Raw genomic sequence first — 18,899 nt, 5'->3', positions numbered from 1 at the left:
TCATGATTGATAGTTGATTAATACATATGTTACTTATTATAGTAACACATTTGTGCAGGGTTTTCGCGATTATTTGCATGACTCAGCGATTATTAGTTTTGCGGCCCGTAAAACGTTCGCACGTGAATTCAATTTTGTTCTTAAAATCAAATTTGGCGACTTTAAAATAATGTCTTAACTAAATAATCACAATTGGTCGATCTGCTTTAACAGATTAAATATTAAAATCATGAAGGGAGGCAAACGCGAACGCTATTAGGAAAGTAAGCTAGTTTTTCATAACCAGTGTGGACTTTTTTATTAAGCGTTGACATTCTAAAAATAACAATGGAAGCGGCAAAATTGAATTTACTTGAAAAACAACAATTGTACATACATGTTGACTTAAATTACACGAGGTATTCTTGCCGTCGTTCTACGGGTCCATGTTGATTAATTAAATTGTGACATTCGAGACATGAAAAGACGGATGTCAATGACTCGTAAAAACAATTCGGATTGACGTGTTGTGGAATATTCAAAGTGAACAATTCAAATTGATGGGAACATAAAATGACTACAAAATGTTGTTAACTGGTCAACGAAATAAGATTCGTGTTACCACGTACTATGTGAATTTCGCAAATCATAAGTAGATAACCAGTTGTATAAATATAGAACAAAACAGATATACATTTCTTAGAATCTTATTACGTTAACCAATTAGTATGTTACTTATTAAGTGGAATTCGCAAACCATATGATAACTAGTTAACCTGTTAGCGCCTAAATCTAGAATGCATTTATAGCTAAGTGGTAACTCGAATCTTCAATCAATCAAAATCTTTATTTCCCTATAAAAGGAGATATGCATACATATATATGTACAAATATATTTATATCTAATTTCTAAAGCTTTTCAAGGAAACATGTCAGCAATGTGTAATTTAAAAAAAAATGTTATTACAATACATAATACCAATAAGTGGGCATCGTCATCAAACAGAAGTAAAATTTACACACATGACAGACAGTCACTAATGAATTGGAGCGATATCAGGAGATAGTCCTTATTGTCATTATTGTCAAGCAGTGGCGCTAAAGGTGCACCCAACAGTTTCATAGTAAACATGGAGTCCTTCTGATACAAACTCAATGCCGAAACATGAAATAGCGCACACATATTTAGTCCGCAATTCAGTTGTTGCTGCACATTCACTGACTAGGTGAACAATTTTGTCCGTGGTTTGGACATTATAGTTATGACAAAGTGTTAAAGAGCCAAGTCGACAGCTGCGACACCATAGTTTTGCAACCTCGTTCATCATGCTTCTCTGAGCAGCACGACAACACGTCCTGTACACAATGCACGGAGAGATAGTTGGTTGTAAATTTCTGAAGCGAGCCAAGTCAGAGTCTATCATAATTCTGTATCTCCACATTTCTGTCTCGTATGCATATACTAATTGCTTGACAGTTCTTTTCCATACATACTTACTCGGCAATGATGTCGGATCTACTAAAACATTGTAAATAACAGAATGAAGATCATAATTACAGAGTGTGTTACAAATATCTGGAATAAAACCGTACTTTATGGAAGTGTTACAAGATATAAATGAGAGATATCTGCGTATAAAAATATTTCGACATGTACTTTTACAATCAAGGCTTAATATCTTGTGTAAAAACAAAATTTTCCTAAAATTAACATCGCCGGTAAGCTTTTGCAGTCCAACCATTGCTTCACACATATCTGATCTTGTTGAACTAAGAAAACCCTGTATTTTTTTAACAATGAAATGCTGAAATTTGTCAGTAGTATACATGTTATGCGGAGTTAGGTTACACCATAATTCACAACCATAAAGAGCTATAAGCTTGGTTACAAGAAGGATATTTTCTTGTGAAGATCAGCGCTTACTAAAGGATTCACTCCGAAGGGGTGGACACCTTGTGCAGGATAGAAAAAATGCATTTTTAGCCTTTTGTAGTATTTCCTGATTTTTTAACGAAAACTTTAAATTGGAATACTGTCTAATTCCTAAGTGGTTTACATTGTCTGATTGTTCTATACATATATCACCATAAAGGATTCCTACATCTGGTATCGTCCTTTTACTTGAAAAGGCCACAACGTTTGATTTGGCTGCGCTAATATCCCTTTTCCAGTCTTTGCAATAAACGTACACAATATCTATTAACTTATGTAAGTAAAGGGGGGTAACTGCAATGATTGATTCCGTAGTTACTGTTCTCGAGTGTGACGAGTAGTTGTTTGATGTATACTAAATGCAGGCCGTCAACCAAGTTTTGGTGAAAATATAGGAAAAAATATAGGAAATTTTGTCCAAAAATATAGGCGGTTTTGGCATTTTCTGGGCAAAATATAGGAATTTAAAGGTTGAAAAATCGGGTATGTAAGTATTAAAGATGCACTCTTACTCCCAAATAAGATTTACCACAATTAGTAATATTGTTTTAATATTCCAAAAAAAGAGGCATAAATGTTGAAAACAATGCTTCTTATGAAGGATACCGAGTTTAATTTGAAATAAAGGTGTTCAAAACACGGTTTTTCTACCTTATGAGACGATAGTAAATTACAGTAAATCTTTTAGCATTCACCAATCATTTAATATTTTTGCGTTTTCAGCTATAAATTACACGGTTACAATCTTGTTATCAGTTATTTATAATTTCCATAAATGCATTATTTAGTAAGTAGTTCAAGGTTTATCACTCAAATTTTATGCTTGTTATACGTGTGTATGTAATGATTTTGAATAAGAGTGTCACTTTAAAGATCTGCATCAGTTATGGTTTCAGCATGATTTCGTCGTAATGGATGTTGTTCTGCCGTTTAAGCTTTATGTATTGCAGTGGTTGGATATCGGTCGATCCGGACATTGTGGAAGGCAGCATTTTCAAGCACAAACATTGAATTTGCAGGAAGGTTTGGGATCATCTTTTCATGGAATCAAGTATGCAGTTTGCGTGTCATATATCGCTTCAAAACAAGGACCACTCCCGCGATGAACCTTGGTGGGCTCCCAGCATTAAGTTCACATGATGAGATCATTCGTTCTCATATTAAAAAAGAAACTAAAAGCACAAAAATAAACAACGTGACTATACATAGGTCGTAGGCCGAGGAAGCTCGCACCATTTTCTATATAACTCCAAAATGAACTCCGAGTCCGCGCGTATTTGACTCACTAGCTCCGCCTTCTATACAATAATCTTTATTTAAAGTCGGGCTTATGATAACAAGAAACATTACCTCAATAAGCTATTTTCCGACAGTAATAAAAAACATACATAATATAACATATTAAAAATAACAATGAGCTTGTGACCTGTAAATAAAAGCATATAGTTTAAAATAGGTACAAATATTGGAACAAGTATTTAAAAAAGCTGTCCCTTATTATATTCGTGCATACAATTACAAAAAGTAAGATGGATTAGAGCACTGAAAACAGTGATACCATGAACTAGTTTACCTGGCTGTACGGCCAGTCCACACGCTCACGTTTCCGTTAGTTGACATACCACTGTAAAATGGTTAGTTCTTTCACCTTATTTCCTTTAGGAGGAAGTTTCATACCTGACTGGCCTCAAAGCGGAATGAGTTTTCCCATATTTATGGCACGTCTACACAGTTTTCATATCTGAGATTAAAATTAAATGTCTTAAAAGCTGCAATGTTTTGAACATATTCTGGTGAGATACCGTATAGACATAGGTTTCAATAGCGATGTATCTTACCTTGCTCATATGTAATGTTGGCAATTGAACTCTATGGAGAAGATTCTCATAAGTTGAGCCCAGGCGGTATAGCTTAATTAAATCAGCAAATGAGTGTCGTGCGATTGTAAAATTCTCGCAGCTTTGTGAATATTTCATGAAAGCAAATACAATTAAGTACCGAAATATCAACATTTAGGGTAAGTGTCGTTTAAAATCAACAAATTGTAGGTATTTATATTATTATAATAACCTCGGTACGTTTGCACAGTTACTGGAATGGCATCGTTAATTTTGTCATTCATAATGATGTTATGCTCTTTACTATAACGATATTCTGATCGCGTTTCGCATGAGATTGAATATCAACAAAAACGCACATATTGGTTCTTGCTTGGTTGAACATTAGAAAGAAAAGAATAAAAGAAGTAGAAGATCTAACGTAAATGTTTAATTCTTATTTGAATATTGTCACATAAATATTTTAAATGTGTACTTAATACATGTAGCTGTCAATACGATTCGATAGCTGATTTCACAAATATATCTAGACCCTCTATGAAAATAAATGTTTGTATTCACTGTACAATCTGCTCTTTATGCTATGGGGCTGCAGGAAATTTCATTTTTGTCATCAACTGTCAGATTCAGATTGTGCAGCCACATATCTGAAAAAAATTCATTTTCATCTCCAATATTATCAATCTCTACAAAACTCTCACATTCTTCTTTTTCTGGTAAAGGTTCTATTTGAGAAATTTTCCGCAAACTGTAATTTTCTTTTTGGCATAAAATAAAATAAAAACAATCACATCGGCTAGCAAGTAAAATTTCTATGTTAAATCAGTTTACAATTAAGTTAGTATGATTTACTAGGATGTTTAGCCAGAAGAGTTGAGCTTGGCATGTAAACGTCCATTCTTGTCCTCAATTTGGTACGCTTTTTCTCCTCTCGAACCCTAAACTTAGAGCGCACACTGCGCCCATAAATATCCTCAACAAGTAGTTCGACCACTTCTGTCGGAGGCGCTTTAAACATACACAGTCTGTGTTCAGAGTTAACTTCCTGTTTGTAGATGCTGCGGTCAATATAAATAATGTATTGAAACTGAGGGATACTTCCTTCCGGTATTTCCCACGTGATTTCCGTATCTGTGACGGATGTCAGGTAGCAGCATATGGGAAGCATATCCGGTTTTGGCGTCATCTCTCGGCGGATCGTTCCGCCATCGACGGCTGTCGTTGTAGGTATTGTATCTCCGCCCGACTGAAGATAGAACGTACCGTCGAGAACGCCAGTGTCGAAATTGTTCTCATATGCGCGACTGGAGGCTTCGCGGACCACACTAAAGGCGGCTGCAGTAAACGGCATCCAGCCGCCGGTCAGGTTGTGTTTGAAGCCGTTCTGGAAGTGGACTCTTCTAACTTCGTCACCGCCTCCCTCCCAATCCTCAAGGAAGCTACATGAAAGCGTGTCAAAGCACACATCAGGCACGGGGTAGTCTAGCGTGACCAGATGCGTCCATTCCTGTGCCATGTGTTTGTACACCCAAAAGCCGAAGTACGAGTGGTCGTCGTGGCCCCAGCGGCGCGTAACAAGCGTGTACCAAAGATCCGGTTCCCAGCCCAGTGAGAAATTCCAGGTCTTAAGACCCGTCCCTTCTCCCCCGAACGGCTCGCAGATCGTCCCAGGACCCTGCCAAGGAAACATATATATTTGAAAGCCTCGCAGATCATCCCAAGACCCTACCAAGAATACATTTATGTAAATGATTCGCAGATCGTGTCAGAACCCTGCCCGCAAAACATTTTTAACAGAACAGGTCGCAGATCGTCCCGGGACCCTGCCAGTAATACATTGACAGGTGAACGGCTCGGAGATCTTCCCGGGACCCTGCCAGTAATACATTGATAGGTGAACGGCTCGCAGATCGTCCCGGGAGCCCTGCCAGTAATACATTGATAGGTGAACGGCTCGCAGATCGTCCAGGGAGCCTGCCAGTAATACATTGATAGGTTTACGGCTCGCAGATCGTCCCGGGACCCTGCCAGTAATACATTGATAGGTCAGTAATAAATTGATAGGTGAACGGCTCGCAGATCGTCCCGGGACCCTGCCAGTAATACATTGAAAGGTGAACGGCTCGCAGATCGTCCCGGGACCCTGCCAGTAATACATTGATAGGTGAACGGCTCGCAGATCGTCCCGGGACCCTGCCAGTAATACATTGATAGGTGAACGGCTCGCAGATCGTCCCGGGAGCCTGCCAGTAATACATTGAAAGGTGAACGGCTCGCAGATCGTCCCGGGAGCCTGCCAGTAATACATTAAGAGGTGAACGGCTCGGAGATCGTCCCGGGAGCCTGCCAGTTATACATTGAAAGGTGAACGGCTCGGAGATCGTCCCGGGACCCTGTCAGTAATACATTGATAGGTGAACGGCTCGCAGATCGTCCCGGGACCCTGCCAGTTATACATTGAAAGGTGAACGGCTCGGAGATCGTCCCGGGAGCCTGCCAGTAATACATTGATAGGTGAACGGCTCGCAGATCGTCCCGGGATCCTGCAAGTAATACATTGAAAGGTGAACGGCTCGAAGATCGTCCCGGGACCCTGCCAGTAATACATTGAAAGGTAAATAAATGTGAAAGTATTGCAGATCATACCAAGACACTCTTTTAGAAAACATTTTTATGTGAATGATTCGCAGATCGTTCCAGTATATTATTTTTCAGTGAACGGCTCGCAGAACGTCCCGAGAACTCTGCCAATAAATTATTTTCGAGTGAACGGACCGGGAACCTGCCAGTAAAACATTTGTAAACTAGAAACGCCGCAATGCGACGAAACCAGATTTTAAATGATTAACAGAAGAAGTTTTGTTTTTTTTCTTTCTAATTTTAGTATGGGCTCAAATGCAGTCCCATGGAGGTCCTCAATAAACTATTCATACATATCAAGTTTGGTCAAGATATATGAACCCTATCTAAAGTAATTCAGTTTTAACCGTTTTTCTATTACTTTAGTTTCTGTGACCTTCACCTTGATTCCACGAGCCCCAAACGCAACCCAATGAAAGGTATCCATAAACTATTCCTAAATACCAAGTTTAGTCAAGATGTGTCAATCCTAACGTTTTTCGGTTTCAACCGTTTTTCTATTTTTAGTAACAGTGACCTTGACCTTGACCCCAAGAGCCCTAAACGCAAACCCATGAAAGGTCTCCGTAAACTCTTCCTAAATACCAAGTTGAGTAAATATATGTCAACCCTAACTTAAGTTATTCAGTACTCACCATTTTTCCTTCTTAGTAACAGTGAACTTGGCCTTGCAATCCCATGAAATATATCCATAAACTCATCCATTATTATGTTTATGAAATTTGGTTAAGATATGTCAACCCTCACTAAAGTTATTCAGTTTTAACCGTTTTTCTATGTTTAGTTTCAGTGACCTTGACCTTGAGCCCAGGGGCACCAAACGCTATCCAATGAAAGGTCTCATATAACTCACCGATAATACATAAGTACATTGAGTCACAAGGTTTGGTAGCACTACTCGCATGCATATAAAACTTACTTCTTAAACATTTGCAATCAACTTCATTTTAGATCGTGTGTTCCGTCTTTCCATTTTATTGTTCAAACAATCATTAACTCACCTAAAGGTCAATGTAAACTTTATTTTGTCTATTATTCGTATAGTTTCTTTAAAATAACAATTAAGTATGACCAAATTTCATAATACAAGGTATGTCACAATCTTGCTTAGTTATAAAGAAAGTATTTTTCGAATTACACTCGAAAGATCGTCCCACTACCCTACCGGAACACCCTACCAGGAAAGTATATATATCAACAAATCAATGATCTACCTAAGACCCTGCCAGGAAAGCATATGTCAACAGCTCACAGGTCGTCCCAAGACCCTGCCAGGAAAACATATGTCAACAGCTCACATATCGTCCCAAGACCCTGCCATGAAAGTATATGTCAACAGCTCACATATCGTCCAAAGACCCTGCCGGGAAAGCATATGTCAACAGCTCACAGATCGTCCAAAGACCCTGCCGGGAAAGCATATGTCAACAGCTCACAGATCGTCCCAAGACCCTGCCGGGAAAGCATATGTCAACAGCTCTCGGGGTCGTCACAACACCCTGTCAGGAAAACATATGTCAACAACTCACAGGTCGTCACAACACCCGGCCAGGAAAGCATATTTTTCAACAGCTCTTAGGCCGTCCCAGGACCCTGCCAGGAAAGCATATGGCAACAGCTCACAGGTCGCCCCAGGACCCTGCCAGGAAAGCATATGGCAACAGCTCACAGGTCGCCCCAGGACCCTGCCAGGAAAGCATATGGCAATAGCTCACAGGTCGTCCCAGGACCCTGCCAGGAAAGCATATGGCAACAGCTCACAGGTCGCCCCAGGACCCTGCCAGGAAAGCATATGGCAACAGCTCACAGGTCGCCCCAGGACCCTGCCAGGAAAGCATATGGCAACATCTCACAGAACGTCCCAAAACCCTGCAAGATAAGCAAATATGTCAACAGCTCACAGGTCGTCCCAACCCTCCCAGGGAAGCATATGTCAACGACTCACAGGTCGTCACAAGATCCTGTCATTAATATATATACATGTGAACGGCTCGCATTCGTCCCTGCCACGGACATAAATACATGTGTGTGATCGGCTCGCATTCGTCCCTGCCACGGACATAAATATATGTGTGTGATTGGCTCGCATTCGTCCCTGCCACGGACATAAATACATGTGTGTGATCGGCTCGCATTCGTCCCTGCCACGGACATAAATACATGTGTGGGATCGGCTCGCATTCGTCCCTGCCACGGACATAAATACATGTGTGTGATCGGCTCGCATTCGTCCCTGCCACGGACATAAATACATGTGTGTGATCGGCTCGCATTCGTCCCTGCCACGGACATAAATACATGTGTGTGATCGGCTCGCATTCGTCCCTGCCACGGACATAAATACATGTGTGTGATCGGCTCGCATTCGTCCCTGCCACGGACAATAATACATGTGTGTGATCAGCTCGCATATCGTCCCTGCCACGGACATAAATACATGTGTGTGATCAGCTCGCATATCGTCCCTGCCACGGACATAAATACATGTATGTGCTCGGGTAGTGTCTTTAAAAAGACATACTTGAGTGCCCCACCGTTCTTTTGATATTGATGGGAACGGTTTTTCACCTCAAGGTCACCATGAGTTATCCTTTGGTCATCCTTTGACCCACTGACTTCAAAAAAAGGGTTCGTCTATTGTTCATAACACAACTGGAACCAAGTTGGACGTCCGTTGGACTGAGCGTTCTTCAGTTATTGATCGGAAGCACATTTTCAGCGCATTGTTGCCACGACTTTAATCTCTCGCTAGCCAACCTAATAACCAAGCTTGATTTCCGTAGACCTTAGCGTTCACAAGTTTTTAAGCTTAAAGTGAAGTAGTTCTCTCCAAAAATCCATATATCCATAATGTAAAATGTAACTATTGGTTAAGGCTTATAAAAATATCTTAATGGTAATCATGTGAACCAAATTTCAGAAAATCCGCTCCACAAAGTGTGTTATAGGCCACTTATAGCTATAACGTAAATAGAATAATAAGGAGCACACAACTCTTTAACTGCTTGGTCGCAAATGACAACAAATACGAGAGTGTTATCTCTTAAACTGTGAAAGTAGTTCAATCATTTAACCTCCAAAAAGTGTATACATTATGTTATAGGGCACGTGAATAACTTTAAGAGTATTAGGCAGCGGGTCACGTAAAATATATCAAGTACTTTTACACATAACGATGGTTATGAGTGATATTTCTAAAACTGTTTAAGCAGATCGCCCCACTCCAACATAAACAAAAATTTAAAAATCATTTTAAACGTCACGCTACGTTCAGACGAGTAAGCCGTGGGTACCTGAAACTGTGAAAGACATTCGCTCATAAAACATTTTGCATCAGTTCAACCGACTGAACGCAGGATGGCTCCAATATTCTACCTTAAAACTATTTCCGGCATACAACTATATTATTTCAAAAAATAGAACAGGGTGCGACGTCGAACAATTTTAATTTTCTTTGATCTGATGTTTGGTTCGACGTAGCCTTAGTATCAGATAAGTTTTTAAACAATAATAGACAATTTCCAGCCCTTACCACGTATATGGGCCGGATCGCGCCTTCACCCCGAGGTGGGTCCCACAAGGAAAATATGAAGTTACGGCCCCGCGGATGATCCTGGATCCCACAGTATCCACCCCCTTCCATCCCTGCGTTCCACTGAAATATAAGAATAAGGTTCAGTAGCCGTCATCCTCAGGTCCCTCGGTACAGTAAAATACTATTGGAAGGTGTATATGTAATAGCATGGTCCTGGATTCCATAGTAGCATCCATCGCCATCCCCGCGTTCCACTAAATAAATATAGAAGGAGAATATGTACATCGGATGGTCCGAGATCCAACAGTAGCCGTCATCCTCAATCCCCGCGTTCAACTGAAAAAAGAGATTGTTTTCATAGCATGGTCCTGGGTCCAACAGTAGCCGTCATCCTCCATCCCCGCGTTCCACTGAAATAAGAGATTGTTTTCATAGCATGGTCCTTGATCCAACAGTAGCCGTCATCCTCCAGTCCTGCGTTCCACTAAAATAAGAGATTGTTTTCATAGCATGGTCCTGGATCCCGCAGAAGCCGTCATCCTCCATCCCCGCGTTCCACTGAAATAAGAGATTGTTTTCATAGCATGGTCCTGGATCCAACAGTAGCCGTCATCCTCCAGTCCTGCGTTCCACTGAAATAAGAGATTGTTTTCATAGCATGGTCCTGGATCCCACAGTAGCCGTCATCCTCCATCCCCGCGTTCCACTGAAATAAGAGATTGTTTTCATAGCATGGTCCTGGATCCCGCAGTAGCCGTCATCCTCCAGCCCCGCATTCCACTGAAAGAAGAGATTGTTTTCATAGCATGGTCCTGGATCCCGCAGTTGCCGTCAGTCTCCAGCCTCGCATTCCACTGAAATAAGATATTGTTTTCATAGCATGGTCCTGGGTCCAACAGTAGCCGTCATCCTCCAGCATCACGTTCCACTGAAATAAGAGATTGTTTTCATAGCATGGTCCTGGGTCCAACAGTAGCCGTCATCCTCCATCGCCGCGTTCCACTGAAATAAGATATTGTTTTCATAGCATGGTCCTGGATCCCGCAGAAGCCGTCATCCTCCAGGTCCGCATTCCACTCAAATAAGAGATTGTTTTCATGGCATGGTCCTGGATCCAACAGTAGCCATCATCCTCCATCACCGCGTTCCACTGAAATAAGAGATTGTTTTCATAGCATGGTCCTGGATCCCGCAGAAGCCGTCATCCTCCAGTCCCGCATTCCACTGAAATAAGATATTGTTTTCATAGCATGGTCCTGGATCCCACACTAGCCGTCATCCTCCAGCATCGCGTTCCACTGAAATAAGAGATTGTTTTCATAGCATGGTCCTGGGTCCAACAGTAGCCGTCATCCTCCAGCATCACGTTCCACTGAAATAAGATATTGTTTTCATAGCATGGTCCTGGATCCCACACTAGCCGTCATCCTCCAGCATCGCGTTCCACTGAAATAAGAGATTGTTTTCATAGCATGGTCCTGGGTCCAACAGTAGCCGTCATCCTCCAGCATCACGTTCCACTGAAATAAGATATTGTTTTCATAGCATGGTCCTGGAGCCCACACTAGCCGTCATCCTCCAGCATCGCGTTCCACTGAAATAAGAGATTGTTTTCATAGCATGGTCCTGGGTCGCACAGAAGCCGTCATCCTCCAGCCTCGCGTTCCACTGAAATAAAAGATTGTTTTCATAGCATGGTCTTGGATCCCACAGTAGCCGTCATCCTTCAGCCTTGCGTTCCACTGACATAGAAGGTGTAACTCCGGTTACGCGGGTCAATATAGCATATACAACAAATTCCATCACTATTAATCTTTAAAAACTTTTTAAAGTCATTTTAGCACGATTACACGATAATTGATCACTGTAAATCGTTTAGCACTCACCCGTCATTTAATATTTGTGATTTTTCAGCTTTTTAATACACGGTTGAAAATTTGTTATTAGTATAACATATTTCCATAAAAGCATTATTTAGTAAGAAGTAAGTAGTTGAAGGTTTATCACTCAAAATTCATGTTTGTTATACAGTATATAGTGATTTTGAATACGAGTGTGACTTTAAGTCAAATTAAGAATTAAATTATACCCATAAAAATTCTGACCAATGTTGGTGATGATTGGACAAAGGATTCTGAAATTATCGATCGGACAAGACCGATTTAAGGTAATTTATATAATTAAAGGGCGATAACTCTCGAGTGACTAGTGCGTTATGGCTGGTTTTCGTCCATATGCCGCAGATAAAACAAAAAAAAGTTTCATCTCTACCTAACATTCCGAACTTGAAATATTGAGCGAAAAACTCTTTTATATTGTTTTACTTTCGGCGGCCTTTTACTGCAGTAATTTCGAGGAACGTCTTCTATGATGCGCTATATAAACACTCCTTTCATCACTATGCGTCAATCTTACTGCATGTTTTATATATAGCGGAAAATATTTCACCTAGTTACTAAACGTCATTTATAACTCAATTATTGGGTAACAACCCCCACCTCCAGTCAACACCAAATAAATCTCGATTCTGGGGAAGGTGCGCAAGTCAAAAGGTAACGCCCGATGTTATGCCCCCTCTTACGTCAAATCATAAAACCGCCCCTGATTTTCCTTTCTTCAGTAACAAATACAATGATTCCAACAACGCCAAATGCAGTCACACAGTATTATATCTTAACAATTCATACACTTAAAACAAATCAAGTAACATCGCTACATGGGTCATATCATTACTTAGCCTATCACCTTAAGCAACAGCGGCCTTAGGTACTATATATATGTATATAAGAGTTATGTTCCATTACTACGTATACGTCATTCCCCATCCAGATATTGAGCGGTTTTTGCCAAAGCGACGTTGATCATAAAACCATCAAACCAAGATCTTCAAAGCTCGCAACATTCGTTTCATCGCTATGCTTAACACCAACCCACTCGCCTGTCAACTGCCTATTTATTTTAACCAAGTTGTTTTTGTTCAAAATCTGGATCAAATGAAATGATAAACGAAATAAATGTATCGAAAAAACTTTAAACTAGTATCAGACAACAAAACACAAACAAAGTTGAGCGTTAACCATGGTTGATTGCATCACATTGGTTTTCCAAAAGAAACCAAACATTACAAGTGAACAGTAAACCAAGCGAGTCATCATACCGAGCGGTATCTAGTCCGCGCGTTATTTATAGTTTAAACAATAAAATCAAAGACGGACAATTTGTATTATTATAAAATGGAAAAAAACGGACAAAAAACAATAAACACGAAATAAATCAATAGCTACTGCCATCAGAGCGTCATGTTTTTGTGTCCTACCTGTAGGCAGCAGTAGTAGGTGTTGCGGGCGAGGCCCATGCGTGGTACATATACATCCTGAATGAGAATGTCACCCGCCTCGTTGTCGTTGTACCATAGGGACAGGGAGGGCGCTCGGAGGCCCGGCATCTCGTCCTCGTCAACCATCGTCCCCTCATCATCAGACAACATCGTCCACTCTGCTTCCTGGATCGTCCTAAACCAACACAGTAGACGATCCATACATCAATTAGTAAAATTTTAAGTTTCATCAAGCCACCAGAAAATTGCTACATATATATGTGCAAACATCATCCCGTCAGACAAAAGCTCGTTAGGTGCTGATTTAACCCGCCAAACAATAGCTTGTTAAGTGGTGATTTTACCCGCCAGACAATTGATTGTTAGGTGCGGATTTAACCCGCCAGACAATTGATTGTTATGTGCTGATTTTACCCGCCAGAGAATTGATTGTTAGGTGCGGATTTAACCCGCCAGACAAGTACTTGTTGTGTGCTGATTTTACCCGCCATACAATTGATTGTAAGGTGCTGATTTTACCCGCCAGACAATTGATTGTTATGTGCTGATTTTACCCGCCAGACAATTGATTGTAAGGTGCTGATTTTACCCGCCAGACAATTGATTGTTATGTGCTGATTTTACCCGCCAGACAATTGATTGTTATGTGCTGATTTAGCCCGCCAGACAATAACTTGTTGTGTGCTGATTTTACCCGCCAGACAATAGCTTGTTAGGTGCTGATTTCATCCGCCAGACAATAACTTGGTGCTGATTTTACCCGCCAGACAATTGATTGTTATGTGCTGATTTAACCCGCCAGACAATTGATTGTTATGTGCTGATTTAACCCGCCAGACAATAGCTTGTTATGTGCTGATTTAACGTGCCAGCAAACGGATTGTCACGTGCTGATTTTACCCGCCAGAAAACGGATTGTTAGGTGCTGATTTTGCCCGTCAGACAATAGCTTGTTAGGTGCTGATTTAATTCACCAGACAAAGGCTTGTAAGGTGCTGATTTCACCTACCAGACAATGGTTAATTACGTTCTGAATTAACTCTCCATACAATGGTAAGTAAGGTGCACACATCAACCCGCCAGACAATGGTTAGTTAGGTGCATACATCAACCCGCCAGACAATGGTCAGTTAGGTGCATACATCAACCCACCACACATTGATAAATTAAGTGCATAAATCAACCCGCCAGACAATGGTTAGTTAGATGCATACATCAATTCATCAGACAATGGTTAGTTATGTGCATACATCAACCCGTCAGACAATGGTTAGTTAGGTGCATACATCAACCCGTCAGACAATGGTTAGTTAGGTGCATACATCAACCCGTCAGACAATGGTTAGTTAGGTGCATACATCAACCCGCCAGACAATGGTCAGTTAGGTGCATACATTAACCCACCACACATTGATAAATTAAGTGCATAAATCAACCCGCCAGACAATGGTTAGTTAGATGCATACATCAATTCATCAGACAATGGTTAGTTATGTGCATACATCAACCCGTCAGACAATGGTTAGTTAGGTGCATACATCAACCCGCCAGACAATGGTCAGTTAGGTGCATACATCAACCCACCACACATTGATAAATTAAGTGCATAAATCAACCCGTCAGACAATGGTTAGTTAGGTGCATACATCAACCCGCCAGACAATGGTTAGTTAGGTGCATACATCAACCCACCACACATTGATAAATTAAGTGCATAAATCAACCCGCCAGACAATGGTTAGTTAGGTGCATACATCAACCCACCAGACAATGGTTAGTTAGGTGCATACATCAACCCGTCAGACAATGGTTAGTTAGGTGCATACATCAGCCCACCACACATTGATAAATTAAGTGCATAAATCAACCCGTCAGACAATGGTTAGTTAGATGCATACATCAACCCGCCAGACAATGGTTAGTTAGGTGCAGACATCAACCCGTCAGACAATGGTTAGTTAGGTGCAAACATCAACCCGCCAGGCAATGTTTTAGGTGCTGATTCAACCCGCCAGGTGCTTCTATCAACCTGCAAACAATGGTTAGTCCGGGGCACACATTACCAGACCAGGCCATGGTTAGTTAGGTGCACACATTACCACACCAGACAATGGTTAGTTAGGTGCACACATTACCACACCAGACAATGGTTAGTTAGGTGCACACATTACCACACCAGACAATGGTTAGTTAGGTGCACACATTACCACACCAGACAGTGGTTAGTTAGGTGCACACATTACCACACCAGACAATGGTTAGTTAGGTGCACACATTACCACACTAGGCAATGGCTAGTCAGGAGCTCACATTACTACACCAGGCAATGGCAATTTTCCCTGTTTAACATACAACCTACGTCGATGCGGTCAGTCCTGTGTATGCGCTTCCTATGCGCGCGCTCCTTGCGCGAGACTTTGCGGTTCCAGCACGCGACTGGTAGGCGCTCTGGAGATGGGAGCCGTACTCCGTGAGCAACTCATCCTGCTCTGTCTGCCAGTGGACACCCCGCGTCTCACCCACCTCGCCGTCCTCCCAGTCCGCCGTGTCCCGTGGATCCATCGGCCGCCCGCTACCGCAGCCCATAAGTCGCAGTCCGCACAGCCGCGCCGGCCATCCAAAATTCGCCGCCAATGTTCCCCAGCAGAAGTTGACTAAGTTCGTAGCAACTTCAGGAGTCACGATGCACACGCGGGACAATAAATGTCAAGTCCGAGTACCCTACACATGCAGCAAATGTTAAATTAAAACAATCTCTTGATTTTCAAATGTATAGGATTTGAAATAAAACGTGTTGGAGTCTTTGTTCGATATCTAAGTTAGTTAAGTTGAAATCCGTTGATCAATGCAAACTTTTCAAACAATGCCCACAACTATTGACAACGTAACATTATTTAAACCATCCCTCGCCTTATGGAATAGCCTCTTCACCCCGTCTACCTGGACACTTGAAATTGTCCTTTCAAAGCTCTTAATAATGATGTTTTCAGTTTTATTTAACAGCATCACCACCACCACATCGTCATCATCAGCGTGTTTGTCAACAATGACCTCTATAAATCATCTGAGTTATTGATACAAAAGAGAACTATTTCAAATAGGTTTATTTCACACGGCACAGCCAAATGTCGATATGAAGTGTCAATAGTGTTAGCAATCTAACACTAGCTAAACAAAGACGTCTAAGTATTCAACAATAAATATATAAACATTTAACCAACGAATTGACTCTAAATCAGTGTAGATTTACAATCCATGGTTTTGGTAGATGCTTAAGAGACCTGTACTTAATAGCCTTCTTACAATTACTACAAATCTGTTTTACACTTTCAACATGAATAAAATGGTGATGATACTTAATAATATGTGCATGATTCCCTGATTGTAGAGCAAATACAATCAATGAATCGCATGGAGTATATTCTGATATATCTGAAATCATTGAACGAATAGAAAATACCTTTATATTCCAAAATGTTTGGTTCACTTTCACTTTCGATTTTAATCGTTGTTGGATCTATCGAATGCAGAGATCGTTATCATCATCAACATCATCATCATCATCATCATAACCATCATCATCATCATCATCATCATCATTATCATCATTTTATGTTTTGAAAATGAAGAAATAGAAACTAAGGAGGTCAGTTAAACGGAAAGTGAAGATGAAATGTCTGAAGTAAAATTCACAGCTGTGTAAAATTCTTTTTATAGAAATGAGAGAGAACAGAAATAAAATTGAGATTTTTCCTTTTTTGTGTACCTTTAATGCATTTTTAAAATGCAATATTTTGACTTTTTGTACTTTTTCAGTTTTACTATTGTTTATAAAGTTTATATTTACTTTCATTTTTTTCCGAAATATATTTTGTCATTAGACTCATTCGGAGTAAATATCGCTGTTGTACAAGTGAACATAAATACAGCTTTTTAAGGCACATTTGCACGCGGCAAAAGGTTTGTAAACCAAGTTTCACACTGTACATCTGCTTTTCCGTTACAATCGCCATCCGTTTGTAAAAGAGGCCGTCTTTGTTTTAGAGTTTAAATATGAAAAGGCTACATTGTGACTTGCAATTTAACGACTTTGTCACACCTGGCATGGGCGAGTACTTTCGTCTTCTGAGATGGTGTAACAATACTCGATTGTCTCGCTTGCATTGCATGTTGTATTAAACCGCGCGCTTCCAACTAACACGTTGAATATTATTACTCAAAGAATCATTTTTAAACGGTTGACGGATGAATTGTCTGTACTCTGTAGTGCAAGAAAGATATAAACATACTCAGATTTTTAAAAATAGTTTATTTTTCTGTATTGATCAGCGCAATTCATTTATACATGTTGTATATACTACCTAGGTATAAATCTCATTCTTGGTTCATTAAATAATTGGCACTTCAGAAGAAAATGGTATTCATCTTCTAATAAGGAACAAACAGTCCATTTACGTTCATTTAGGGGCGTCGATTGCGGTCTATTCCATCGTCCCGTTTCAATGCTTAATATATGTGAAGATAGCCGCAATTTGGACTCTGACATTCTAAATTTAGTAATATTTAAAATGTTGAGATATGGTTGAAATCTAAATCCTGACACAATCATGTAAAACCTAGCCCTGTTGGACATGTCTAATCTACTTTGCCAATCTTGAATAAAACTATCTTTTAACCTTTGTTTAACAAGACACAAAACTATCTTAACATTTCCAATTTCTTGATAAAACCAGGCATCATATAAACCTAAACTACGGAGTAGGTCTTTTGTGATTGAACACCGTTTTGGTTTGTTCGGATGCTGTTCCATATCTGTTTTCAGCATGTTATAAACCTTTTTATAATGTTTACTTTCATTATTATGCAACAGTTTCACCCAGTATTTAATTATACTCATGTATCCCATTGTCTTAAAACTAAGCCTCCCTAACTCTCCATAAATGAAGTCATTTTGTGTCGTCTTTTTTTCACCGAGAAGACGTTTACAGAATTGTAAATGAACTCGTTCAACTTGATTGTCTTGAGCAAAATCCCCAGACTTCCCCAGCATAATTTGAAATAGGCGCAACAAGTTTGTCCAATAAATCAAGTCTATGTTTATGATATGATAGTAAATTTATAAAGATATTTATTCATTTGAAATATCGCTTTACCAGCTTATATTGTTTGAGCATCAGAAAACAATCTTCCATTGCTTAACACAATGCCAATACGGAAACTTGTTTGTAATTTCTATTTCAACATTAATGTTATGAAACTTCATATCCCTCCTTATTCCTCCACCCAATGAAATATCATAATTTTAGTTTTATTAGTATTTACTACGAGTTTCCATCTATTACAGTATTCAAATAAAGCAGCTGAGCTTAATTGTAAATATAAAATAAGAAATATTTTAAACATATCAACATATATGCCATCTAGGCCTTTGTGTTTAAATGGCCATAGTCTATTTAGTGTGGTAATTGTATATGTTGGTATTATATGCAACGCCAAAGCCATGTATCGCATGGAACAAATGCTCAGATGACCAGTTTGACATGTATAGGGAGAAACTCAAAACTCTCCTTTGTACTATAGATCTTGATGATATATGTCATGATACACGCAGTATAGAAACCCTATATAGCCATGTAG

At 40.1% G+C, this 18,899-nt stretch overlaps 1 protein-coding gene across 3 annotated transcripts; it reads right to left on the bottom strand.

The window, feature by feature from the left end:
• Positions 1–4,165: 4,165 nt before the first annotated feature.
• LOC128235297 (uncharacterized) lies at positions 4,166–16,773 on the bottom strand. Of its 3 annotated transcripts, XM_052950111.1 has the most exons (5): positions 16,723–16,773; positions 15,622–15,983; positions 13,242–13,437; positions 9,923–10,045; positions 4,166–5,425 (listed from the first exon to the last, which is right to left on the bottom strand). In XM_052950111.1, exons 2-5 carry the CDS (start codon positions 15,846–15,848, stop codon positions 4,589–4,591), a joined length of 1,383 nt encoding a protein of 460 aa, XP_052806071.1. In that variant the 5' UTR covers positions 15,849–15,983; positions 16,723–16,773; the 3' UTR covers positions 4,166–4,588. The 3 variants fall into 3 exon arrangements, with proteins under 3 accessions (XP_052806071.1, XP_052806072.1, XP_052806070.1); XM_052950112.1 differs by lacking the exon at positions 15,622–15,983 and having other exon boundaries at positions 16,723–16,767; XM_052950110.1 differs by lacking the exon at positions 16,723–16,773 and having other exon boundaries at positions 15,622–16,607.
• Positions 16,774–18,899: the final 2,126 nt, after the last annotated feature.

The sequence above is a fragment of the Mya arenaria genome, chromosome 5, assembly GCF_026914265.1.
Source record: "Mya arenaria isolate MELC-2E11 chromosome 5, ASM2691426v1".
In the NCBI taxonomy this organism is placed as follows: Eukaryota; Metazoa; Mollusca; class Bivalvia; order Myida; family Myidae; genus Mya; species Mya arenaria.
This window is presented reverse-complemented; position numbering and strand designations above follow the sequence as displayed.

Coding starts and splice junctions, on each gene's coding strand:
- LOC128235297 (XM_052950111.1), bottom strand. CDS start 15,848: ATGGGCTGCGGTAGCGGGCGGCCGATGGATCCACGGGACACGGCGGAC. Junction 10,046..13,241: donor CCTACTACTGCTGCCTACAG/GTAGGACACAAA, acceptor CTTATATTTCAG/TGGAACGCAGGGATGGAAGG. Junction 5,426..9,922: donor CGATCCGGCCCATATACGTG/GTAAGGGCTGGA, acceptor TTTCCTTGGCAG/GGTCCTGGGACGATCTGCGA.